Source organism: Podarcis raffonei, chromosome 9 (genome assembly GCF_027172205.1).
Source record: "Podarcis raffonei isolate rPodRaf1 chromosome 9, rPodRaf1.pri, whole genome shotgun sequence".
NCBI lineage: Eukaryota > Metazoa > Chordata > Lepidosauria > Squamata > Lacertidae > Podarcis > Podarcis raffonei.
Window position 1 is genome coordinate 35,754,112 of NC_070610.1, and position 27,455 is coordinate 35,781,566.

At 39.8% G+C, this 27,455-nt stretch overlaps 1 protein-coding gene across 2 annotated transcripts in view; it reads left to right on the forward strand.

Moving 5' to 3' along the window:
- The window catches only part of SH3RF1 (SH3 domain containing ring finger 1), a 44,807-nt gene extending 20,713 nt beyond the window's left edge, over positions 1–24,094 (forward strand). For both annotated transcript variants that reach the window (XM_053402870.1, XM_053402871.1), the window contains exons 3-12: positions 2,098–2,373; positions 3,854–3,949; positions 5,036–5,338; positions 6,123–6,233; positions 10,642–10,793; positions 12,882–13,052; positions 13,213–13,472; positions 13,893–14,239; positions 15,474–15,808; positions 20,622–24,094. In XM_053402870.1, the coding sequence (XP_053258845.1) occupies positions 2,098–2,373; positions 3,854–3,949; positions 5,036–5,338; positions 6,123–6,233; positions 10,642–10,793; positions 12,882–13,052; positions 13,213–13,472; positions 13,893–14,239; positions 15,474–15,808; positions 20,622–20,790 (2,220 nt within the window). In that variant the 3' untranslated portion in view covers positions 20,791–24,094. The remainder of the gene's footprint in view (positions 1–2,097; positions 2,374–3,853; positions 3,950–5,035; positions 5,339–6,122; positions 6,234–10,641; positions 10,794–12,881; positions 13,053–13,212; positions 13,473–13,892; positions 14,240–15,473; positions 15,809–20,621) is intronic.
- The last annotated feature ends 3,361 nt before the right edge of the window (positions 24,095–27,455 follow it).

Here is a 27,455-nt window from a genome sequence, read left to right on the forward strand (position 1 = left end):
GGGGAATACAGTAACCATCTATTCAAATGTTTGATTATAGTTGCTTTGCATGATTGATTTGTTCTAATACTATTACAGTCAGCCATTAATAAGGTAAATCAGTGTAGTGCAGTCACTGAATCAGGGTTTCAGCACTATCAGAACTGTAATCAAATTTGTATTTATGTTCTCATATTAAACATGATTTGTGAGACTTGTGACTTAGTAAGAGATTTTTCATCATTGACAGGCAGGGTGTGTATGGAGGAAGGACTCTTCCTGCAGATATTTTGTCACTAAAGGGTTGAGCTGAGTGTCAGAAGTGGGCCCGGAGACCTGGCATGAGGCTTGGTGCAATTCCTCCAACTGCACCTTTATCATCCAGACCTGTAACAATGGGTGTTTTCGTTTTCGTTTTACCACCTGCTGTTAATGGAATTGCATTCTTCCATACAAAAACAACAGACCTGCACAAACAATGACTACTAGCCACGATGGCTACTTTCTACCTCCACTGTTGGAAGATGTATGCTTCTGCATGCTAGTTGCTGGGAATTTCAGGTGGGGAGGGTGCTGTTCAGCTCAGGTCCTGTTTTCTGACCTTCATAGGCATCTGGTTGGCCATTGTGAGAACAGGATGTTGCACTGCATGGGCCAGTGGCCTGATCCAGCATTTAAACATGCAATATGAAGTGATGCAGTTAGTATGAAAGTACTGCTTCAGTGAGAACTATGCAGGAGTTATCACAGGAAGAGCTGGAAGAATGGGATGAAATATCAAAGAGTGAGTGAGTGAGTGAGTGAGTGAGACTATACAATAGGTAATAATTCACACAGTCCTTTCAGTCTTTTCTTGCTGTTTTATCTCAACAATAACACTGGAATGTTGTACTGAAAAACAGTTTGCAAGCAATTCGTTTTTTGGAGATGTATTATTTGGAGAGAGAATCTAATTTTTTCTAGTCATGGAGCACAAAACAAGTTTGCAGTCCTTATTTTCCTAGAAAGAACTCTTTTATTGTAGACAAATTGTGGTTTGCAAAAAGCCACATGAATGAGAGATGGTATCTGAAGAAGTGTGCATGCACACAATAGCTCATACCAAGAACTAACTTAGTTGGTCTTTAAGGTGCTACTGGAAGGGGAAAAAATTTTTTTGTTTTGAAGATGGATAAAAGTCATGTCTGCAGAGAATGCAAAAAGAGTATTCCTGGAAATTTGAGATAGTCTTTAAATTTTGATTAGAGTAGTGTGATACAGGGGAAATTGTGGTTTGCAGAAAATTAGCATTGTCTCCCAGTTCCCACATTACAAGTGCTCAGTTTCCCAGACTCTCTGTAGAAGGGGAATATCATCATTGTGAAGAGACAGGAATCATACAAGGGCATACAGGGAATTTTACTGGCAAATTTAAAAAATGGCTTCATCCTTATTTGTATTAATACTGACATGACTTTCACAGGACATCATGAATTCTAGATAGAGATTTTCAGAGTTCGCTGTAAAATGCATATATTTTTAATCAGGAAAAAGTAGGAATATTCCATGGCTATGATCCCGAGTTTCTCCCCAATGGCAGGAGTGCCCACTGAACAGAAGACTACTCTTGTGACACTCTCTGCAGTGAAAAGGGGCTGGGAAAGGCAACTGTGGGTGATTTTCCACTGCAGCCGCTTATGATGCCAAAAATATTTTTAAAGGGCTTGGGGACTCTCTGAAGCAGCATGAAAGGTGGCTCAAGAAGAAGGAAGAATTGACAAAACACAGACTTGCCACTTTTTTCTGGTGTGATCGTTGCCTGGATCATGGTCTCATTTATGAATGGCAGCAACTCTTTTTTTTGAAGAACATAGTTAGTATCCTGGGCAATTTCATTTATTATCCTTCCTTATACTATCATTTTTCAAAATCATTTTTAAATTTCTAGTTCAACAACACATACACAGCCTTAGTTTAAAACTTAAAAACTTTTCAGATGTCTGATATGCGAATGAAAGTCATATGAAAAGTCAGTGACAGTTTGGCTGGATGGCTTATTTTCTAGTGTAATTGCTTGTTTTGTGTGTACACTTCTTTTACATTCTGTGACGATGAAATGTGGTTTCCCCCCTTCTGTAGGGTGTACCTCAGTTACCTTGTGCCAAAGCATTATATAACTATGAGGGGAAAGAGCCTGGAGATCTTAAATTCAGCAAAGGAGACATTATCATATTACGTCGGCAAGTTGATGAAAATTGGTATCATGGAGAAGTTAATGGTGTCCATGGATTTTTCCCGACCAATTTTGTCCAGATTATTAAACCTTTACCTCAACCTCCACCTCAGTGCAAAGCACTTTATGACTTTGAAGTTAAAGACAAGGAAGCAGACAAGGATTGTTTACCCTTCTCAAAGGTAAAACACAATTCTTATATTACTGAGTGTTGTAAGAACACTGAAACATTTATTAATGTCCATATAGAAAGTTAGGTGGAATCTACACACACATAAAAAATGCTGTGAAAATGCTTTTTTAAAAAATGTTTTGAAAAATACATTGAATTTTGCATACCTCACTGTTGCCACCTAGTGTCACGTTTGTATATTGCACTTTACAACACATTTAAAATGTTTTATTTGCAGCTGTGTAGCTGAGTCCTTGGAGGGACGCGGGTGGCGCTGTGGGTAAAACCTCAGCGCCTAGGGCTTGCCGATCGCATGGTCGGCGGTTCGAATCCCCGCAGCGGGGTTAGCTCCCGTCGTTCGGTCCCAGCTCCTGCCCACCTAGCAGTTCGAAAGCACCCTTAAGTGCAAGTAGATAAATAGGTACCACTTTATAGCGGGAAGGTAAACGTCGTTTCCATGTGTTGCGCTGGTGCTGGCTCGCCAGAGCAGCCTCGTCACGCTGGCCACGTGACCCGGAAGTGTCTCCGGACAGCACTAGCCCCCGGCCTCTTAAGTGAGATGGGCGCACAACCCTAGAGTCGGACACGACTGGCCCTTACGGGCAGGGGTACCTTTACCTTTACTTAGCTGAGTCCTTAGTGACAGACATATATGAGCACCCAGAGTTTATACTTACTGTTTTTCTAATTCCTTTCCTACCTACAGATATTTACTCATTCCCTTATTATTGGAAGCTTTTTTGTTTTTGTTTGGGTTTTTAAATTTTGAGAATTAATACCTTAATTTCCTCTAAGGACAATGTTTTAACTTTTATTTTAACTATAATTCAGGGTGGAATTAGTTAGATTTCCCCTGCCACCAGCTCTTTCTTTCAAAGAATTCAGGGTTGTATATATGGTTTCACTCCCTCCCCACCACCATTTTTCTCTCAAAACAACACTGTGAGGTAGCCTGCTAAGAGATAGTGTCAGGCTCAATGTCACCTAGTAAGCCCCATGGTATACTAAGGATTTGAACTTATCTTCCCTGTTCAAATCTTAACACATTGTATGTTATACTAAATTGGCTCTCTTTAAGACTGTTTAGAACCGGATGAAGTTAATTTCCGTTTTTCTGTTCCTCAGTCTGACCCCCCTCCCCAAGCTAAGTATATTAAATTATTAATGTATTTTAATTTATATATAAATGGAAGAGCTTGGCTTTAACTTTTATAGAACTCCAATGGGTTGCCCTGGGAAGGAGCCATGAGAATAATGGTGTTGTTGGTTGCTTCTATTTTAATTAATTCTCAAACTTAGGTCCTCAGCTGTAGCTGGACTACAACTCCCATCCTCCCTTGCTAGTAGGACCAGTGGTCAGGGATGATGATGGTTGTATTCCAACAACAGCTGGGGACCCAAGTTTGAGAAATAGTACTATTCTTGATCAGGAAATGCATGTGTTCTTAAAAGAAATTAGTTGCTTAATTGCGTATTTCTTTTTAATGTAGGATGACATTCTGACTGTGATTCGCCGAGTAGATGAAAACTGGGCTGAAGGAATGTTGGCTGACAAAATAGGAATATTTCCTATTTCATATGTTGAGGTGAGAGAACCATAAAAATATTTTAATATACAATATAATAATGATAGAAAATGCAATATATACTTGAAATAAACTTGTGACTTTCTAGATAATCTTGGTGGCCAGCCTCACTATTTTCTGTGCTTTGAAATGTAGGGACAAATTAAGAGTTCCGATAAATTCAGTTATGTAACAGATACACCCTTTTATTGTGAGCTGAACTTGTCACAGAATCCATGGGTGCAATTCATTGTGTATGTTGAAATCTATTCATTCAGAACTGGTAGTGTGGAAATATTGTGGGATAGGGAGCAAAGGTGTCCTTTAAAAAAGTTCTTGAGTTTGTGTTTATTCTCTCATCACTTATGTAAAACATCACTTTTACATTTATGGCATACTAGTGTTGGAATTTTAAGAAACAAAATTCAGGAAATAGAAACTGAATTGAGGAATTCCAAGAAACCAAAAAATCAATTCAGTTTAAAATTGGAGGTTAAAATTGCTGTAGGTCTGTCACTGCCAGCTTGATTTAAAATGGCATCCAAGCATATTTACAGATGGATGAAAATCTGCACCTCAGTCTCAGGTACCATCTTGGTTATGATATCTTAAGAGGTGTCCAAATACATAGCAAACGAACAACTTTCCAAAATATTTTATTTATTTATTCACGAGATAACCACGAGATGGTGTGTGAGAGTCTCCTTGATCACTTTTCTGAAACACTTGCATCCCTGCTGTAAATCTCTTAGCAGGCTTATGATCAAAGTACTGACAATTATGAATAAATGATACATTTTAAGGGATCACTATGACAATATATACATAGAGATGGAGAATCAGCAGATAGCTCAACCCAAAATTTCCAAATAGGAAACTTTCAAAAATTTGTTTTTGAAATGACAGCCAAATGTATAGTCTTTCTTCCTCTCTGCCCCCCTTTCATATTGTCAGTTGCTGAGGTGCCCCAACAAACAGCTTCATGTTTTCCTTTCTTGAAAAAAAGTGTCATTTAAAAAGCCATTTTCCATTTGAAACACCAGCTTCCTTCATGTGCAAGCACAACTGATTATTCATTTTTAAATTCTGCGTGTCATTGTTTTGCAGTTTAACACAACAGCAAAGCAGCTGATAGAACTGGACAAGCCCTCAGGTTCAGCAGGAGACTCTGGAGAAGGCACGTCTGGTGCATCCCACAGCAATTCAATTCAAAAGCACACGGATACCAAGAAGAACACCAAAAAACGCCACTCCTTTACCTCTCTTACCATGTCCAACAAGGCTTCGCAGGCTTCTCAGAATCGTCATTCAATGGAAATCAGTCCTCCTGTCCTCATCAGCTCTAGCAACCCTACTGCTGCAGCCCGCATCAGTGAACTTACAGGCCTTTCCTGCAGTGCACCTTCTCAGGTAATTTTCTAGCAGTAGAATACAAAGCATATCATAGCTTTTTTTAGATGAACAATTTAAAAGGTTGTCAAAATAAGTGGAAGATAATTGTGACTGACTTTCTGAGTTTGTGCAAGCAGTCATTAATTATACATAAAGGGACAATTTTCATGCACTCCCAAAATATTATAAGCTGAAGAGAGCTGTTACTGCTCTTTAAGTAACTGAAAGGTTTATTTCAATATGAATAGCTTTTTGTTTAAAAACATGCATGGAACAAATTATTTTAAAAATATTTTGCATGAACTACTAAAGTATATGACATTTTGATTTCTGGCTGAAGATGGTCATGGGGAATACTAATGTATTTTGGGGTGGGTAAATATGAACTTAAGGGAGGGTGTGGTTTTACCTTGACTGGAGAGGTGTTGTGGGGGAGTGGTGTCATTACCGTGGGATATTCTGAATTACAAAGGGAATGTTGCTGGACTGCTGAAGGTAGCCATCATTTGAAGCGGGAAAAGTCCCATTCCAAATATTAATCCAGTCTTCGGGGTGACGTTCACCTCACATCCTGAAAGTAATGAAAACACTTGGACTGTAAAATTGGCCCACCACTTACACTATTAATATTACAAATACTTGTAGTTCATTTTATTTTATTTTGTTTGAAGGTTTGTGGTCCAAAACCAGACTTACACTGTTCAGGAAAACCCCACTGGTTCATATGCTCCATTCATAACAGTAGTTATTTTATCTGCTGATAGGCCCATAATGAGTTTAACTTTTTTTAACGTTTTGATAGGTTCATATTAGTACTACGGGGCTAATTGTGACCCCACCACCCAGTAGCCCAGTGACAACAGGGCCTTCATTTACCTTTCCAGCTGAAGCAACCTACCAAGCTGCTCTTGGTGTAAGTACAGTTTGACATTATGTTGTAGTTTTATCTGAATCGCTCTTTGTTTTTACAAAAATCTAGAAGCTACAATTTTTGCAAGCTGCTTTGAGGTGTATTGTGGGGGAACATTTGATTTCTATATAATGAATTTTGCCCCTTTGGAAAATAATACATGCTCTGATGGCAGGACTGAAAGACTTTTGTGGCTTCCAAAATATTTCAAACCCAGAATCTATTATGAAGTGCTATGTTGAATTATTCCCTTTAATAGCGAAACGCAGTTACCAAGAAGCGAAATGAGGCCATCCAAAAATCAGATCATGGCTTCTGCATGCTTGAGAGACACCCTAGGTATGCAGAAATATGCAAGTTCATGAATTAAAACAAAACTGCCTGGTAGGTACCTCTGCCTTTACAGAATATTGAAGACAGTTGACTATATAGAGACAGGATGTAGTCTTAAGCAGTGATTCTGAACCAGTGGGCCATGGATCCCTTGAAGGCTGTGGAGTAACCTTAAGGGGTCTTTGAAGCTATTGTCAGCAGCAGTGGCACAGTACAGCAAATCCCTTAGGTGGTGGGCTGGAGTTTGGAGCTGGGACAGAAGGGCTGGGATGCCAATAAGGCAGAGCACTCAGATAACTAGTTGTTGTCCTTCATCTGATGTGCTCCGAGTGTTGTCACCCATCGGCACCTCCTTGTTCACCCTTTCTTCATGCAGGGAGCACAACCCGTCCTTGCACAGGGTGCAGCCCACCTTCAGAAAGACTACCCATCCAGGATAAGAGGAAATCTATTCTTTCTTCCCATTGGATTTTCCCAACTGCTTTCATTCCTCTTCAGCACTGATACTTTGGACAAGTCAATGCATAGCATAGGTGGCTGGCAGAGTAAGCAAAAAAACAGCTGCGTGCTGTGGTGTGTCAGGAGAAGAGGCAGAAGAAGGAGCTGCTGTTGCTGCTTGCAGTCATTTGGAGGAGTCTTTTATCCCTCCAGTGCTACATCCCTTTTTATTTCTGCAGAGCACCTGGCCTTCCTTGCGTGGGCCCGTTTTAATTTGACAGCCTGAAAAGGAGAGAGGGGGCACAATTTGCCTGCGAAAGAGTGCTTTTGAGTGGATGGAATATTGGCTTTATCCCATTTTTTTCATTCATTCAAGAAGGAAAAAAGAAGGGGGCAGTGAGCCTGCTCATTAATCCCTTCTTAATTTCCAACCTTCATTTCTACTTAGAAATGAGAAGACATGGAGAAACTGTACGTAGTCTTTTCTCACTCCTAGATCTATATTGTGGCTGGATTCCAGCCTGTAATTTCTTACAGTTGTGAGAAGTACATTCTCCCTCTGTCTGTCTCTTCGCCTCCCACCCTTTCTCTAAGAAAAGTTATTTGTTAAACAATCAGTACAGAATCAGGTTGAGCTGAATGGAGGTTGGTAAGCATTTTGGTGCATTGCCTGTAAAGTTTATGTTGCAGAATAATGAAAGTTCATTGGTGTACCATAATAGGTTAACTCTGTTGTTATTGGCACTGAATGAAATCCAGGCAATATGAATGTTCAGTTCTCTGTGATAGCAGGGAATCTGCACACGGTAGGGATGAGTGCATAAGTGAAACTGGTATTTTTTAAATTTTTTAAAGAAAATTTTATACAAACTGTTGGATATATACTTGATTATAGAATTGTTAGGAGGTGGCTTGGGTTTTTGAAACATAGTTTGCCACACAGCTTTAGTTGCTGCTACTCAAAAACAATTTGAGGTTTTACAGGTTCATGGGACTAGTTTCACAATTTTAAAGTAGCACGTGTGTTAGAATGTGTAGAATGTGTTGCAATGCGTATTTTCTGAAATGTTAGGTTGCTTCTTGTAGGATGGATATTAGTTACATTTTGTATTCACATTTTGAAAATGACCTGAATTGTCTTATGAAGAAAATCATTCTTGTGAAGAATATGTAGGGAAGTCGCACAGAAAGTCCTTGGGCTGTTAAGTGGAGTAGAAACCTGTAAAAAGTAGTAAAACCTTTTATTATATATACACTGCCATGTATTTGCTGCTGAGTGATGTATGTGAGCTTCTATTTTCTGACACTTTCCAATACGTAATATGCAAAGTGTATGTTTGGCTGTAGTGAGTGGTTAATTGTTTCTGAGCTGTTTCAATTTGCATTGACAGAATAAATAATCCCATTTAGTCAAGTTATTGAACTTTGTTACCTTGATTTAATGCTTGCTAATCTGATAAGAGCTAGAAAGTGTTTACAGCTCTTAATCAAGGGCAAAGTACTTCCCAGGGTATTTATCTATGTATATGAATAAACCAACCAGTCATGTCACCTGATTAGAAATACGTAATATGGATTCAGGTGTCAGGGAACTATATAATGGTTATTTTCTATATTGAGTAGTATAGCTTTCAACTCTGTAAATAAGACCATTGATCCCACTCCTCTATTTCTTACTTCCTGGTTCCTAAGTGCTTTAGAAGGATAGTAACTGCTAGGTTTAATCATATACTCTGAGACCAGAAACAAGCACATTCCCATTTGATAGTTATGAAGCACCTTGCAGTTTGCCCAAGGATGCTAAAATGCTAATGCTAACCCCTGGCTATGGTACAGCACAGGATATGAGATATATCAGCATCCAAATATCTGAGGGTATTTGAACCAGGGCCCCAGTGACTGTGTGTGACTTCATTTGCATGTTGCCCCTACTACTCTGATCAGCCTCTTTTCATTAAACAACTCTTTAAAACAGGGGTCAGCAAACTTTTTCAGCAGGGGGCCGGTCCACTGTCCCTCAGACCTTGTGGGGGGCTGGACTATATTTTTTTGGGGGGAATGAATGAATTCCTATGCCCCACAAATAACCCAGAGATGCATTTTAAATAAAAGCATACATTCTACTCATATAAAAACACACTGATTCCCGGACCGTCCGCAGGCCGGATTTAGAAGGTGATTGGGCCGGATCCGGCCCCCGGGCCTTAGTTTGCCTACCCATGCTTTAAAAGGAAAGAGGAAGTAAATCAGGTAGAATTGGAACCACCTGCCTCCTGAGAACTTTTATTTCTGCTTTGCATATATGGATCTCCCTTCTTTGTTGTGGTTGCATCTTTACTCCATTTGGAGGGGGATTGGAACAAGCAACCTCATGAATGTATTTGTTCCTGCTGTAACAGATGCCTAATGGATCTCTGTGGCTGCTGCCTAGTTATCATGTTGTGGGTATGGCAATGTGATGAAACTCTGCAGGTCAGCCTGTATGGGTTGGCTGCCTTTGTGTCAATGTAGTGTGTGGAAGTTGTTGCTGTATAGTTACTGATTGGTAGGCTGTAGCAGAGTTTTCACGGATGCTGTGAGCATGCCCATCATTTTTAAATAGTAATTGAATTTTCTGGTTGTGTGCTTTTCCCCTGTCCTGGTTTGAACACTCATAATCTGTAGTGGCTGGGTATCTCTGGTTCTGACATAATGTGAAGTATCAGCAACAACATAGAGAATAGTCTGAAGTTTTACAAATGAAAAGAGTAACTAAGGGATCCAAGAATAGAGCCCCATTAGAAACTGCCTGTTAAAAGAGCTCTTTCCATTGCTTATCTCATAATTTTCAATCCTAAATTTTGAATAGGCACTTAAAATAAAACAGTAAGAGGTACCTTTTGTACCCCAGCTGTCAAAGGGAATTTTGCTGTCAAAGGGAACATCTGTTTTATTTTATTACTTTATTTAACTATTTATCTATTTATTTATACTGTGCCTTTTCTCCCTAAGAGGGACTCAAGGTAGCTCACATAAAAATAAGAACAGCTAAAAACATAGAGAAAAACAAAGTAATGTTTGGGTGGCTTGTTGTTGAAATTTGTTGCTTACTGCATTACAGCTTCTGGTTTCAAAGCAGCCATGGATTGCAGTCCTTTACAGACCACTGAATATTGGAAATATGTTTGAAAAACTTTGGGATTTATGCCACAAATTTGCATTGAAATGTGTGGATAAATGATATTATATGCCTGAAATAAATGTTATAAAGAGACTTAAGTAGTTATTTCTCTATTTTTTTCCTTTCCTTTTGCCTATACAATTATGTTTTGTATTTTCTTATAAATGAGTATTAGTTTTAGAGTTTAATATGGTTTTAAAAATTCAATAAAATTGTCATTAAAAAAGAAATGTGTATTTAGACGCAATGCTTTGAGCTTGTTTCTTTGTTGCTTAAAATTTTGTTTTTTAAAAAAGAAGTACAAGGAATTGTCCCGTTACATTGTATCAGAAAATGGAGAAATTGGTGTACAGTGGAACCTCTACTCACGACCACTGGATCCAAGTCAATTTGGGAGTGTGTAACTGTGTTTATCAATACCATTTTCAGCTGAATATTGGTGCCAAAATGACATTAAATTTCTGAATATTTTATTTCTAGACACTGAATCCCCCTTTACCACCACCACCTCTCTTATCTGCTACAATAATTGCTCCAACCTCTGCTGGGCTGCCTTCAGGAGCAGCTCAAAAATCTGCAGCGGGATCAACTGAGCAAATAGCACATTTGCGCCCACAGACAAGACCAAGTGTGTAAGTGAAATAAAAGCTCATTGAGTATAACCTTGAAATGGTATCAAAGAGCAGAATTGCCAGAGGAAAAAAATTCAAGTATTTCTGGATAGACAAGGAATGTTTGACTTGTCATCTGGGGTGAAAAGTGCCTGGTGCATGTGAAAGGGATGGCCAAGGTTCTCATTGCACCAAGATCTAGATTGGCTACCATGACCAGCCAGGACTGGTCATGAACAACAATAGCAGATTATATGAGGTACAGAAAATCCCTGGAATGGTTTTGCCTGACACAGCAGGATCGTTCACACATAATGCTAAACCATAATCTATTAAACCATGGTGTAGCAATATGTGTGAGTCCAAAAGCTTTACTATGCTTGTAAAGGTTTGTAGATGGTGTATAAAACTTAGATAATGTTAACTATAACAGTGTTATGTGTGAACCCAGACCTCCTCTATAACTATTGTTAAAGATGTGCATCACTGCCCAAAAGCTACAGTGCTATGAGTGATGAATGTCAAAAATTTTTTTTAAAAAATCATACTGCTCTTGCTGGTACTTTTAACTGTTCTGAGATGTAATAAATCAAGGTTTAAGTTATTGTCTGCCAGATGCCTCAGCATTGATTATTATTTATTAACTATGCTTAATATTACCGTATTTTTCGCTCGATAACACGCACCTGACCATAACACGCACATAGTTTTTAGAGGAGGAAAACAAGGAAAAAAATTCTGAATGAAACAGTGGATGTATCATTTTTGTGCTTCATGCTGTGGCCACAGACATGTGATTTGACGGTGAGTTTGGGGTAGCCCAATGCAAAAATCCTGAGAATCCATGTGGATCTGTGCTTTGTAACCACGTTTTTGCACCATTGCAGCCCCAGGCAACAGTGGGTGCATGATTTTTTTGGTGCAGGCTGTAGCCATGGACATGCTATGTGATCTGATGGTGAATTTGGGGTGACCCAATGCAAAGATCCTGAGGATCCATGTGGATCCGTGCTTTGTAACCACCTTTTAAGTGGGGAGGGAAGGAAAAACATAGAAGGGACAAGGAGTACGAGAGGGGTGTGCGGAGAAGCAGCTGGCTAAGAATGCAGGAGAGGGGTTTAACGGGAGGGAGGAAAGGAAGGCAAAAGTCCCACCCACCCACCCAAGCTAGCCCTCTCTCCCTCTCTCTCCTCTCTCTCTCTCTCTCTCTCCCCGACCTGCATGTTTTCCGGCTGCCTGGAATGCTTCCCTGGACGCAGCAGCAGCAGCACCGGAGCACGGAGAGGAATTAGAAGGAAGGACGCTATCCTTTCCTTTCCCCTCTGCTTGCCAGGAGGGGAGGGGAGGGGATTTCCTGCTCTTTGTTCCGTTTGAGCAAACAGCAACCGAAACAGAACGGGGTGGGCAGTAAGACCCTGAGTCAGAATGCAGGAAAGCAGCAGCTTCCTCTTTTCAGGTTTCCCTCCTCCCGTGATGGCGCGATATGATTTTTGCCCCTGCACTCGGGAAAGTCGGCTCCAGGGACCACACATTCGCTCAGTAACACGCACAGACATTTCCCCTTACTTTTTAGGAGAAAAAATCTGCGTGTTATGGAGGGGAAAATATGGTAATTATGGTTAATGTTAACTGTGGTTTAACACTATGTGTGAACCAGGCCTCTGCACTGGCAAAAGTCCTGGGACATAGTTAATGATTCTTGACCAAATCAGGTCTCCTGGGTAGGAGCTTAGTTACAACTTGGACCAGCCAATGGACAAGTAGGCTTCTATATTGACCCTCAAGGGATATATGCAAATGACGGAAGACAGATGAAATCAAGAATGGTTCTTTCAACTATTGACATGTTACTCTTTAACTGTCACCAACATTTGGACATTTGATAAGGAGTTAGGGAAAGAATTCTTTGGATAACTCTTTGTATGTGCAGCTATTTCTCTGATTGAAATTTGTGTGACTACCTAAGGAGCTACTTCCCATTTTTAATGAACCCTCATGGCTCAATTTTCAAGCAGCAGTCACTCTGCAAGGGAAGCAATGACTTCCTTAGGAACAGTTTTTTTTGTCTAGTTTTTCCTGCAGACCATTATAAACAGTTTTGTATTCTAGGTATATTGCTATTTATCCATATACTCCTAGAAAAGATGATGAACTGGAATTGAGGAAAGGAGAGATGTTCTTGGTGTTTGAACGTTGTCAGGATGGCTGGTTCAAAGGAACATCCATGCATACAAGCAAAATTGGTGTGTTCCCTGGCAATTACGTGGCACCAGTCACAAGGTGAGGCTTTCAGTTGAAGTATTTTTTACAAAGAAAAGGGGAAGCAACTCCATTTGGATATCCAGATTTTCTGTGGTGGTGGTGGCTTGTTGGGATTGGGAGAATAGGCCTTATTTGGTTTAATAAGGTGTGCATAAACTATTTGCATTACTTTTAACAGGGCAGTGACAAGTGCCTCCCAAGCAAAAGTCCCTGTATCTACTGCTGGTCAGACAGGGAGGGTGGTGACTATGGTCAATACTTCCACTGCTGGAGGAACATTGCAAAAACTTCAGGGAAATGGTGTGACAATGAACGCCAGTGCAGTACCAACAGCTGTGGTCTCTGCTGCACATATACAAACCAGTCCACAGACCAAGGTTCTTATGCACATGACTGGCCAAATGACAGTCAACCAGGCTCGCAATGCAGTTAGAACAGGTAAAACATTGCTTTATTCCTTGGCTTAGGTAATAATATGATCAGGATGAACGTCTCTGAGACCCCATGTATCTTGTCATGGGTGGAATGTAGTACATGATGGCTATGGACCAACTCCAGTGTCAGAGAGAATCTGCCTATGAATATTATTTGCTGAGAATCATAAGTATTTATATTTACATATAAATTTTATCTCTGTACAATAGTATTCAGTATAGCATCAGGTACTGGTCAGATATTTTTAATACCATAAAAGATGGTTTGGAGATCTAGGTTGCTATACTGAAATACCCACACATGCCATTTTTAATGCTTGAGACTGTAGAATTAATAGTGTGAGGGAAGTTTTTAAATAACACAACAAGTGGATGCTGTATTGTTTTCAGTCTCATGATACTATGTTTCCCCCTCTCATTGCAGTTGCAATACACAGCCAAGAAAGACCCACAGCCACCGTGACGCCCATTCAGGCTCAAAGTTCAGCATGCCTTATTCCTGCTGCTGTAATTATTCCACACCATTCTGTTGCCTCCCAACAGCTCCAACCTCAGCTTTCTAATGCTGCTGCTTACATCACTGCTGTGAATATCAACCGGACAAATCTCCCATTAGCTTGTACAACAGCATCTCCTGGCACTTCTGCATCTCTGGATGGAGATGCAAATGGGAGAACTGTGACTGCTCACCCTGGAGCTCCAGCTTCCCCAGAGAATACATTAGTAGCTGGAGGAATTACTACTGTCAGTAAATCAGATAGAGATGGCAAGGTGAGCATGACATTTTGGTTGCCGCTCAGGATGTTTTTCTTTAATAGATAACCCAATAGATAGAGGGGACTCTTTATTAGGTGTAACTCCAAAGCTTGCCATAAGAATAATCACCTTTAGTGCCAGATAGTGGCTTGCTTTGTGTATCACATTAAACCATAATTTAAAATAATGTGAATGAGCAGTAGACTAGTAGACAATTTCAAAAGTTCCTAGAGTGTTCCTTCAACTTTCCTGTTTCTGTTGCACCATAGCTGAAACAAGCTGGAATCTGCCTTGTGTCATCTGAATCTTTAAACAAACCATGAGTATTAACAAAGGTTTGTTCTTGGCTTACCGCTTGTGTTTTGTTTAAAAGAAACAAACTATGAGCATGGGTTTAGATGGCATGACAATACAAACTCCAGCTTGCTTTGTCTTCAGCACAGCAAAAGCAGGGGAGGACTGCCCAGAAACCTTTGAGCAACAAACACCAGAATGCTGTTCATTCACATTAAACCATATATTTTTATGATTTGATGTGACAGCAAATTAGGCTAGTGCCAGGCTTAGCTTCTTTATGTAAGAAGTAAAGTATGGTCAGATTTTTGTTCCTTTAGGAGGGAAAACAACTGTAATGGAATGGAATTCCTGATGTTACTAAAATATCAGAAGTACAATTTTATTGAATAAATGGATGAAATTTTTGTATATAACAGTTCCATGGCTTCTGTTATGTGCCACACTTCACTTCCAGTATCCTGGGCCCTTCTGATATTTAGAGCAGAGATGAATATTTTCAACATGCAAGCAACAAAAATATTGAACACTTTAATGTTGCTTCTCTCATTGGATTTTGTATATAACATTTCAGGTATACTTGAACATCCTAGGTACCACCAGTTTTATTGTACAGTTGGATTGCTGGTTAGGACAGCAGTGGGGAACCTCCAGCTCTTGAGCCCAAGAAAGTGTGGCAGAGGTCCTAATATAGCCTGCAAGGCTGCTTTTGTAAGACCGTGCCCACCTACTCCACACCTAATGTCATATGTGACATCAGGTGTGGAACAGGTAAAGATGCAGTAGCAAAGGATCCATTGAAACATTAAAGTGCACTCCTGATTGTTCCTTGGCAAACAGGGCTTAGCCCTGAACTTGCAGGCATGGTTAGGATTCATATGTTGCCTGCAAATTGGTATCTTTCCTTCACAGTGAATATTCATGCTTCAAAACAAATGTTTTTATTTATTTCCAGAAAGAAAAAAAGGGTTTGCTAAAGTTACTTTCAGGAGCATCTACCAAGCGCAAACCTCGAGCATCACCACCATCATCACCAACTCTGGAAGTTGAGCAGGCAGCTGCGGAGCTGGCCCTGCAAGGTGCTGTAGGACCAGAAGTTCCATCGGCTTCTAGTCATGGAAGAGCTGAGTCCTGCTCTGCGGACAATGAAACCTCTACATCAATGCAAGATGTTACTCATCGGAAAGCAAGTTCTTTGGATTCCAGTATTCCTATAGCTCCCCCTCCACGGCAGCCCTGCTCTTCATTAGCTCCAATCCTGAATGAATGTAGGCCTGTTGTGTGTGAACGGTAAGTCATTTTCTAGTCAATAAAGTGTAACAACGGCTACAAACTGGGCCTAGAAATGCTAATCAGTAAAAATGCTATAAATAGAATTCTGATATTGTTCCTGTGATCACTAAAAAATCATTGTTGACCCAACCTGGGTTTGAAATGTACTGTTGCTTCTGAAATGAAATTGTAATAGTAGTTTGACAGTGGCTACAACCTACAGTTGCATGCATGTGGCAGTAAGAGAGCCCCACATCTCTGGCTTATACCCGATAAAGCTTTTCCACGATAGATTCCTGCACAGTTGTGTTGTAGGAATGATGTGGAAAGTTGATCCAGCCAAAAAGCCTAGTTGGCTGGACCCTCTGTTTCTGAATAGCAGTTGCTGAGGGAACACATGCAGGAAAGAGCTATCATGGACTTCCTATAAGCATCTAGTTGCCCACTGTGGAAATAGGATACTAAACTGTGCCTTGATCTCTCAGCACTCTTGTTTTGTACTTATGGAAACAGTCCTGAACTTTATTTTTCGAAATAGTATGCTATTCTTCAGCAAGTATTACCAGGTCAGTACCCTCTCACACACTCCTAAAGCCCTTTCAGTCTGATTGAGTAGGTCTCTTTCATATATTAAAACTAGGTGTTCAGTCAACCTTAATATTTCTGGTTCATAATTCTGTGTATATTAACATTCTTTTTTAATAGAACTGAACTCTGTTGAAAAATTCAAATACTATTGAATCCGTTGAAACTTGATTTCTAGCACAGTTATTCCCTTATCAATATTTTTAATTATGCTAAGGAGGCCAGGCACCTGAGTTCTCAACCTTGCTTCTGTTTCCTCATATAGTAGCATTTTTCTCTTATTTCAGTATCGGGATATTGTAGTTTCTCAGTTGACGGAGTCTGTTTGCTTTTTCTGAGTTAGGGAATGGTGCTTGTGTAGATCAGTAGAACTTGTTCTGTAGTTGAATGGCACTCAGAACCTTGCAATATTAATTTTCATTTGATATCTAGTACTTGAAAAAGAGATGCTGGAAATGATGCTTAATAATCATATTGAAGCCCAGTCTCCTCTTTGTCAAGCTCCAGTATGTCAGAGGAAAGCAGGAAAGTCAGTGCTGTACATGAGAGCAGGGAATTAGTCTAGCCTAGAAGGAAAGAGCATCACCACCCCCAGTTGCAACAGCAACATTGCCTGAGGGCTGTGAGGACTCAGGGAAAGGAAATGATCATGACAGTGATCAGCAATTTGTTGACTAGAGACTTCTCCGTTGTTACAAGGATGGTCTGGGTGGAAAGCATGGTTGTTTTGGATTCTCTCTAGCATCCCATGTTCTGGCCAAAAAAGAAGCATGCATATTTATTTTTACAGGACCTGCTGAGATATGTTCCATTTCCTCTCTTCTGCTCTCAAAAATGTACTACGTATAGATATCAGTGTTTCATTATTCTGTGGAAGGAGAGGTGGTTTCTACATAGCTGAACTGTAAGCAGGTGGTGGTATTATTATTATTTATTAAATCTCAGGGTGGTTCACAGAATAAATGTACAAGATAAAAACACTAAATACACAATAATTGTCAGCAGCCTTTGACATGGTCGATCATGATCTTCTGGACCACCGCCTCGCAGACGTGGGGATACAGGGCATAGCCCGTAACTGGCTGTGCTCTTTTATCTCTGGTCGGGGACAGAGGGTGGCACTAGGGAGGGAAATGTCGTCGTGCCACTCCTTGGTGTGTGGAGTGCCGCAGGGCGCAATTCTCTCCCCGGTGCTTTTTAACATCTTTATGCGCCCCCTTGCCCAGATTATCCGGAGCTTTGGGCTGGGCTGTCACCAATATTCTGATGACACTCAGCTCTATCTGCTGATGGATGGCCACACCGACTCGGCCCCAAACACACTGACCAGATGCTTGGAAGCTGTGGCTGGATGGTTTCGTGGGAGCCGATTGAAACTAAATCCTTCGAAGACAGAGGTCCTATGGCTGGGTCGGGATGTCATGGGGATGAGGGACCAACTCCTTTCTCTTGCGGGGGCCCAATTAGTGCCATTGCCTTCCGTTAAGAGTTGGGTGTAATCCTTGACTCCTCCCTTTCCATGGAGGCGCAAGTTACAGCAACAGCCAAGGCGACATTTTCCCACCTTCACCGCATCAAGCAGTTGGTCCCTTACCTTTCCCACCCCGACCTGGCCACAGTGATCCATGCGACGGTCATCTCCAGGCTTGACTACTGTAATTCGCTCTACACGGGGCTGCCCTTGAAGCTGACCCAGAAACTCCAGAGGGTGCAGAATGCTGCAGCGAGGCTCCTCATGGGGTCTCTGCCATGGGAGCATATTCACCCAGTGCTTTTCAAACTGCACTGACTCCCGGTAGAGTACAGGGCGAGATTTAAGGTGCTGCTTTTGACCTTTAAAGCCCTTCACGGCCTAGGACCCTCGTACCTACGGGACCGCCTCTCCCGGTATGCCCCACGGAGAGCCTCACAGCCCATAAATAGCAACACCCTAGTGGTCCCGGGCCCTAAGGAAGTTAGATTGGCTTCAACCAGAGCCAGGGCCTTTTCAATTCTGGCTCCGGCCTGGTGGAACGCTCTGCCTCATGAGACCAGGGCCCTGCAGGATCTGATTTCTTTCCGCAGGGCCCGTAAGACAGAGTTGTTCCGCCTGGCCTTTGGCTTGGAGCCAATTTGATTCCCTCCCTCTCTTTCTTTTTTTCTTTCCTTCTCCTCCTGCGATGAGGCTACATTTTAATATTTTAATGTTTCAATATTTTAATGTTGTATTTTAATTTTGCTTTTAAGTTGTAATCATTCAACTTGTTTTTATTATTGCTTGTAAGCCGCTCTGAGCCCGGCCTTGGCTGGGGAGGGCGGGGTATAAATAAATTATTGTTATTATTATAAATTATTATTATTATTATTAATAATAATAATAATAATAATAATAATAAAAAAAAAACAAGAACAAAATACCCTCACAAATCGATAACCGCCTCCCTCCCTCCAAGGAGGACATTTAAAAGGGTATAGGCCAACAGCCTGGTTGAAGATAGAAGTTTTCACCTGGTGCCCAAAGATGTATAACGACGGCACCAGCCCATCCCTCAGGGTGTGTTGCAGCCATAGGGCTTTGCTGAACTATTAAGCAAGAAACATGGCTCTCTGGGCAGTACTACAGTCTTCAATCCTGCCACACCGGCTGCCACTCAAAGAGTTCTCTGAGAGCAATTGTGCAGGGCAAATAGCCTTTGACAATAGCTGTTAACCTGATCCTTTTTTCTTTTTTTTAAAGCAAAGACCTTTTGCACACAAAGCATGTGCTCAACTGCTGAGTTATGGCCTCTCCTCGTACTTATTTCTGAATTATATTGCATTAGATTGCATTTTAAAAGTTAAAAAAAAAAATCATGTGTTCAATTAACCTAGTTAAGGCCTTAATTGTGTCTTTGCTGTTGTTGTTTTACAATTTCCTTCAATCTGATGAAACTTTAAAGAAAAAATAATGCATACAATATTGTTGCAGTACTATAGAGAGATTGGATTTCACTGCTGTTTAGTAGATTAAAAATTCACTACCAAGGTGAACCAGAATTTATAGACCCTGTCTCTAGCCCTTCTACTCAGTTGGGTTGGAGCTAATAAACAGAAGTCAGGCAACATAATAAGCCATTTATACAATCGGGGGGACAGACTAATTTTAGATTATGTATTCAAACTCATAACATGTTCTCTGTCCCTAATAAAAATGTATGTATCCTCTTAAAAACAAAAACTGCAGTGGCACTTGCAATTATGTATTTGCCGGAATCAGAACAAATATTTATGGGAAAATATATTTAATGCAAAAATGACAAAAAGGTTACAAGCTGCTGCACTTTTCATGCTGTTATTACATTTTGGCTGCTTTTGTATTTGGGGTTTTAATGCATATGTATAATTTCCCGGTTGAGCTTTCACCTAAGCAAGATTGTAGAACAGTTACTTCCATGCATATGGCAACTAAGGCATATATTTGAACCATAGTTAATATTGCCATTTATGTTTTCTCTGGAGCTCTATAATTGAACCTGATTCTGAATAACACAAAGCCTTCCTCCTTGGATGTTCATGTGAAATAGCTTAACACTTATGTTTTAATCCCAGTGAGAAGTTTGCCTGTGAATAACCTTTCATCTGAGTATTGTTGGGGTTTTTAAAATCAGCACGCCCAGGTCAAAATCAGTGCACAAACCTGTGTACCCAATGATAATGCACTGTTTTAAGACCTCCTGCATATTTCAATGCATGTTTACTTGAATTTGAGACAGAATAGTTGGAGGGCTGAAAGTGATTTGAGAGAGGTTTTGCTTCCCTTGCTGTATTTCTGGCCCTAATTATAATCAGTGTATTTATATGACCACATTTTTACCAGTTATGGAGAACTCCTTTAGCATTATTTCATCATGTATGCCACTGTTCTGCTATAAATATGCATTTCAATTTCACAGGTACTGAATTTGAAACTTTACTATAGTTTAATTTGTTTAGCTAAACAAAATTGTATAATAACCACATGTCAACTTTTAAAAATTGTCTTTAAAACATCCTAACACTTAACATCTTCCCAGAGAATTCAGTGGAGCTGGCTTGTATGTATTTACTTGACATTGCCATGTTAACGCATTTTGTGTTTAGAAAATGCACTTATTTTTGAAAGGATGTGAACAGTTCAAGGCAGCTTCCTGTTGCAAGTTGTATCTGGCAAGTGTTAAGTTGTTTTTTGTTTGCAAACAATGGCAGTCTCTGTAATAAAAACCTGAACTTTTATCTTCTTGCTCTGCAGATATAGAGTTGTGGTATCGTATCCTCCTCAGAGTGAAGCTGAGCTTGAACTTAAAGAAGGAGATGTTGTTTTCGTACACAAAAAACGTGAAGATGGTTGGTTCAAAGGCACATTGCAGCGAAATGGAAAAACTGGCCTTTTCCCTGGCAGCTTTGTGGAGAATATCTGAGATTTGTTTCAAATATTTCAAATCGCACAGCACTATAAAATAGCACAAATATTTTACAAGAGATAGTGCAGCCATTGAAGACTTTTTAAATGTCTGTAATATAAACAAATTTATATTTATGTTTTCCAGTATCCCACAGCACAATTTTGCCATAAAAAAATATGATGAGAGACTTGCTGGGTGTTTTTTTATTATTATTTTGAATTTTTAAGTGTAATGTGTGCCTTGTAATGTCTGATCTCACACTACACAGGAAGATATCTTCCAAATATGTAACACAAAAGAGCAATTGTTTACAAGGCTGTAACTAATTTATTCTTAATTTTCTAAACTTGAATTCTGTTTAATAGCTTAATCTTTGTGATTACGATTAACAACTTATTAATTTATGAAATGAGAAAAGGAGAAGCTGGATTATCTCCTTAGATACAAAGGCATAGTTTCTGACAGATTGCTTTCTCCCACTGTGCGTGACAGTGAAGTGAGTTTGTTTTATGGGGTAATGTTGGCTGTAATGATGGTGATGTGGTGTCAAATTGAAGCTGCAAACTGGGATAAAATGGTACCGTGAGCTTTTCTTATTTTGGGTGAGAAACTATCTGTCAATGGACAAGCCTAAATTCTCCAGACAGTGTAATATTTCTGAAAGGCAAAGCTGTAACTACAACAGAGTTAACGTTCACAGAGTGAGAATAAAAAATGGTGAAAATGCCAGGAAATAGGAAATCAACTTTCTCTAGCTTCTGCTTATTCAAGAGTTTGGGACATCTGTCAAGATACTGCTTTGTGGATCTGGCTAGTTCTTTGGCACTCACAGAATATAAATGAGATTAAGAGATGTTAACTGCAGAACAATGAGAAATAGTAATTAGCTGCAAGAACTGGTAGAATTCGAAATTTAAATTCAAGTTGCATTCACTGTCTAAATATGCCAAGAAATGTCATTTACTTATTTTACCTTTTCAAAGTGATTTGCATGGCTGAGAGACAATTTTACAATGTTTGAGCAATAGTGGTGGTAAGTGATACACTTGTGTTTTTAAAGTAAAGGCTGTAAGAACACTGTGAAAATTTTGCTAATTTTGTAACTATTGCTACTTTCATATGTCTTAACTACTCATTGTCTTGCATGTATTACCAAATTATCACAGGCATATAAAACACTGCATGATTTATAGATTGCATTCCAGTCTCCTGTTGTGGGTTTTTTTGAAGTGCCCACTTGGAGATGTTAAATCAACCAGCTGTCTGCATCACGGAAGCCACTGACCAAGACTAGTGAGTGAGTGAGTCCTAGTTAGGTAAAGAGTACTCTAGAGTCCAAATATCCACATCATTCCAGCCATTAATATTTAGAAATGTAGGAGATATGGGGAGCTTGTTCTGTGCCACATTGCAGCAAGAACATACTCCCTCTCAGTTTCCCCCCTTGCTGCCTTTTCACTGTTATTCATCAGACATTAGAAATTAACTTATTTATAACCATGGGGGCTGGGGCAGAAATGAGGGTGCACATTCCTATCTCACTCCTTTTTTCTAGCCACCACAGTGAAGCATGGGGACAGAAAAACAACAACTTCGAAGTCGCAGGGGAGATAAATAGAAGATTGTATTCTAGCTTTATTTGTGATTCTGGTTATACATTCACTTTCAGATAAAATATGAAGTTCTTGGAGCTTTTTTCTTTTTGTAACAGCCACCTTTTCAAGGGAGTGAGAGGGGTCTAAATATACTCAGCCCAACGACTAGTCTTTCCATGTCCAACTATTAATCTTCCCTCTTCCTCTCCATTCTAACTAAAGTGACTGGGGAAGCTAAGGGAGTGGATGACAGATTAGAAATGACCTTTTTGTCACTTGCACAGTCTTCTAGTTCCCTTAAACTGTTTCTTGGCTTCTGAAACAGCTACCCAGCTGGGAAAGCCAAAAGGGTGACATTGGAGAGATTTGTCACCCTTAGGTACATTAGTCTTGGCCTCTGATATCTCTCAACAGTAGCAAGAAATGTGGAATTAAAGAGAGGCAAGTTAGCAACTGACAGACCATATCTTTGGTGCCTGGGAACTGTCAGTTGCTAACCCTAAATGGATCCTGTACAAAAAAACCTCTACTATTTCCAGGGCTTTTAAAAGCCATTTGGCACTGGTGATCCATTCTATACATACAAGGTTGCCTTTTATACGATTGTTTGACTGCAGCAATCTCATTATGCCATGCTCAGCTGAACCTATTCCTACATGAGATTTAACTAACTGTTACCACCCTTTATTCTGGTAGGGTCCTGCTTCCTTAGCAATAGGCAAAATTTTAGTTAGTGCAGATTGTCTTGCTGGAGATGCGCTGTCTGCCCATGATATAGCTGCTAAGAAGTTAGTTATGAATAAAAGCAGGCAGCTGGCACCTTTTCCCCTACTTTCAGAATTGGTGGACTTGGAAAGTTCTTATTCCTTTCCAGAACTGAACTTGCAGCACAATATAATTAAGGGAGATATATGCAATATAAAGGAGAAAAATATACTCTAGCTGATGGTAGGCTAATGATTTTCTGATACAAAACACAACTGATTTTTTACTTTACACATGGGGAGGAAATTATTAGCTGAAGGATTTTCTTGCAATATCAAGTAGTTTCATGATAGTCTTCATATAAATTATATTGTTGGAACTGAAATCATTTTTAAATTAACACCCATACAAGACACTGTACAACTCAATTCTTGTGGAATTTAGAAAAATTAGTTACTTGAATATTCATGTGATATACAAGCTAATGAAATGAACTTTAGTTCAGCATAACTTGACACTAATGTGTCAAACCTTATTTTCACAAATTAGTGTTTTATATATTAAAAAGACTACTACAGATAATTTTTCTCTTCTCCATAAGGTAGAATATCTGTGTGACACAGGTACCTCTATTCATAGGGTTTTATTATGTAAAGTCTATCAAAATATAAATTAATATGATAGTGTTGTTAGATATAATACATTTTCTAATGACTTTTTAATAAAAGAAATCACTTTTTGTTTTTAAGGGCTTGTTACACAACAGTACAACAATGACAAAAAATGCAGTTTTCTATGCCTTGTGACCTTTATAAAGTTGTGGGAGTTGGGTTAGGGTTTTTTCGCTTGTGTGTAATCCAGTGTATGAACAAAAAACCTTTACATTCATTTTGTGTTTTTCCTTAAAAGAGATTCTGTGAAAAAATTTAGTGTCTATATTTAAAGTCCAGTGAATGTTATGTGTTTTTCTCTGTTAAATTTCCATTCCTAATAAATATTTTCTTAGCAAACATCTGAAACCCAGTGTGTGTGTATGTGTGCATGAAAGACTTGTGATTACTTAAGGCTAATAGTCAAATAATATATGTTTTGTTAATCTGTATTCATTAAACCAAACAATAAAAAGCCTTCCCCCCCCCATCTAGTTAGGCTATGTAAGATGAATTACAAGCAGAAATAAATCGTAATATGGCTATAAGGTAAATGGAGATGACCTAGCTGATGAGCTTCTCCATCTCTGTCTGATTCTATTAATATCTGTAGGAGGTAGTTCCTGTGCCAAGCTGCTCATGCTTTATTAAATCAGTCTAGGTCTGCTATGTGCATACCATTAGGTACTTCAGAGCTGTTTGTGCACAGAGAATATTCCCTGTAGAGGTGAAGAATCTGATACAGTTGGATGGTATCCTTCAATTTCCAATAGCATAGATGCTTGGGCGATTTTTAAAAATGAAAATGACATTAAAGAAACCCAAAGGACGCTGTAAGAACTCGTTTTTAGAGAAAATGTGAAGCATGGGGAATATGTTGCCAGTAAGATCATTTTAATGTGGTAATCTGTTTTTTTTTGGGGGGGGGACATACATTCACTTAAAGATTTGAAGAGCCAGATGCAAGAAGGCAGACTTTCAGTGGAGAAGAGCAGGCTGCCAACAGGAGGCCAGGCACTTGTGCCCATCAGCTGTGATGCAGGAGTGGGTGCTTCCACCACAAAATGTGACTTTGACCACAGAGGTTTTGCTAATAGGTGGTATTCAAAACACACACTTTTTATAGTTGGCTGCCCCCCACCCCCACCCCCAAACCATGTAAAATGGACATTTTTGTAAATAATGATTTCATCATATTGAAGAAAAAGTCTACCTTGGATACAAATATCAGTAAAATGAAATTTATACCCAATGAATGGTTCTTTTTTTAAGAGAAATTGAAATAATCTCAAAATTTGCACAGAGGCAGAGAAAAATTAAGCTCCAAAAAGCAACGCAAAACAAATTGCTTACTGTTAAACAAGAAAACTGCCTTATTTTTCTATAAGTATTATTTCTCCAATGTTTGGCATGCTTGTAGAAGCTGAATATCTTTGCAGGGACTGTGAAGGAACGAAACAAGGAAATGAGAAGGGGGAAAGCATATAGTTAAAGGAAACTAACAAAGTGGAGTCCTTAAAAGAGGGACAAGGCAAAGAACTTCCACTTTCTGAACACTGCCCAGTAGACCGGTGTAGATACTGCATGTTTTCAAACATGCAGTTCCATTCTTGACTTGGCTGCCTGTCCAGTCATAGCACTCCATGAAAGTCAAGGAATGTAACAAATTTTATTCTAACTCAAGAATTTCCTCAATAAGAAGGGAAAGTTAATGATGACAGAAGACAGAGGAGCATCAAGATACTGTAAAATAAATGGACTGAAGCAATTTCTATAAAAGATTCGTGGATGAGGTCACATAACATGTTTTCAACATGATAATTGCAATTATTGATTATCTTAATGCGTGAACTGCTGTCAATATTTACTGCATGACTAGACATCACAGATCATTGCCTCTTAAACATGCAAATAGGCAATTAGCCAACTAGGTGGAAGGTGAAATTATCACTAAGTGTTTCAGCATTTTATTATGCAGAGAGCATATACACTATATAGAAATGACACAATTTCTGCCCAAAGCAATTATAGTTTGAGAGAACAATAGAGAATGAGAGGATAAAGGAATGATTATAATGTAGCTGTAGAAAATGTAACATCTGGTATCAGGCAATAGAGAAAACAAATGTATGCTAACCCAGGAATAACTTAATAGAATATGTGGGGCTTGGGAATAGATTTATGGCAACATAATGTAGTTGAATTTATGGATAAATAACTTTACATTTAATGTGCTGAGTTTGCTTAGAGAAAAGCAGGCTAGGGTAACATTTAGGAGGCAATTCTACAACGGTAAAGGATAATAATGCAAGGAGGAGATGCTGTTTTGTTGCATGTGCCGTGTCATGGCTATACCTGCAGCTCTGTTGACAATGGAAGTTTTTAATTTTTGATGTTTTACTGTGGTTTTATAATTTGTCGCTGGGGCAACCCAGTCAGATGAAACACATATAATGTTGTTGTTGGTTTGTTTGTTTGTTTGTTTGGTTGTTGTTGTTGTTGTTGTTGTTGTTGTTGTTGTTGTTATAAATGAGATGTTTGTGTGGAAAGCATGTACCTCTGCAGGATGCTATGCAGCCTGATATCACTTTTAAAGGGTTCTCAATTTATGTGCCCAGACCTCCATGTGCAGTGTTCACTTACAATGCACACAAATGCCTAGTGAACGCTGATGTCATGAACAGGTAAGACACCAGGGAAGGGGAAGAAGAGCCCAGTGAGGAGCGTAGCCATGATTGGTACACTCTGGGACAAGCTGAAGAGGGAGAAGGGGAGGTGGGGGACTTAGGAGAAACTCAGTGGACATTAGAGGACGTCAAAGGGGCAGCCAGCAGTTCCTGGGAGCCAGGGGGAGTGGTCACATCACCAGAACTGGATGTGCCCCCTCCTTTGAAAACACAACGGGCTCTGAGGCGTCATGAACAGTGGGAAGTACACTTTAAGAGACTGAGGCAGGCAAGAGAACACAGCCCAGTTTACTAGTTGATCAGGTGAAGATCATGGGACTTGATAGGTCCAGGAGGAGGTTTGTGGTCACTCAGATGGATTAAACTCAGGTCAGATGAGGATCACATGCTTCGTTAAGGGGAGAGGCACAGCTACTCAGCTGAGCTAGCTCAGGTACATCAAACAAGACTGGAAGGAACAAAAAAGATCAGCAAGGCAGAGGCTGTGTGTCTGCTCAACCTCCACCATTGATGGACCACAGCTTGTTTTGGGAGCGCCACCAGACTGCGATTTTGGGACTGACCTTGGACTCCAACTCTGGATCTTCTTCAGAGACTGAAACCTGGCCTTACGGTTTGACTTTGAACCTTTCTCATTGCATTGTATTGTCTGATTCCTCTCTCGCATTGTCCTTGGGACTGTTGCCACTAGCTCTTTCTTCTTAGACTATGCTGCTTGCTCTATGCACTGTTGGGACTTAGCTCAGAGTGTGTGGGGATTCAGGACAGCTAGGCAAATATACAGTGGCCAGCACATTGATTGAAAATCACAGAGCCACATGTAAACCCACCCCCTCTTTTCAGTCACCCAGAATGCCTCTAACACTTCCTGCACAACTTCTCACTGCGGAAATAACTCCCATTTTATTCATACAAAGACTCACAAGTTCTCTTCCATTCATGGCCATCTCAAGGTGACAGACAGTATTCTTGACCAATGTTTGGCAGCTCCCTCTGATACTAGGATGAATATGCTTCTTCTGATCTTTAGAGATGTGCATACT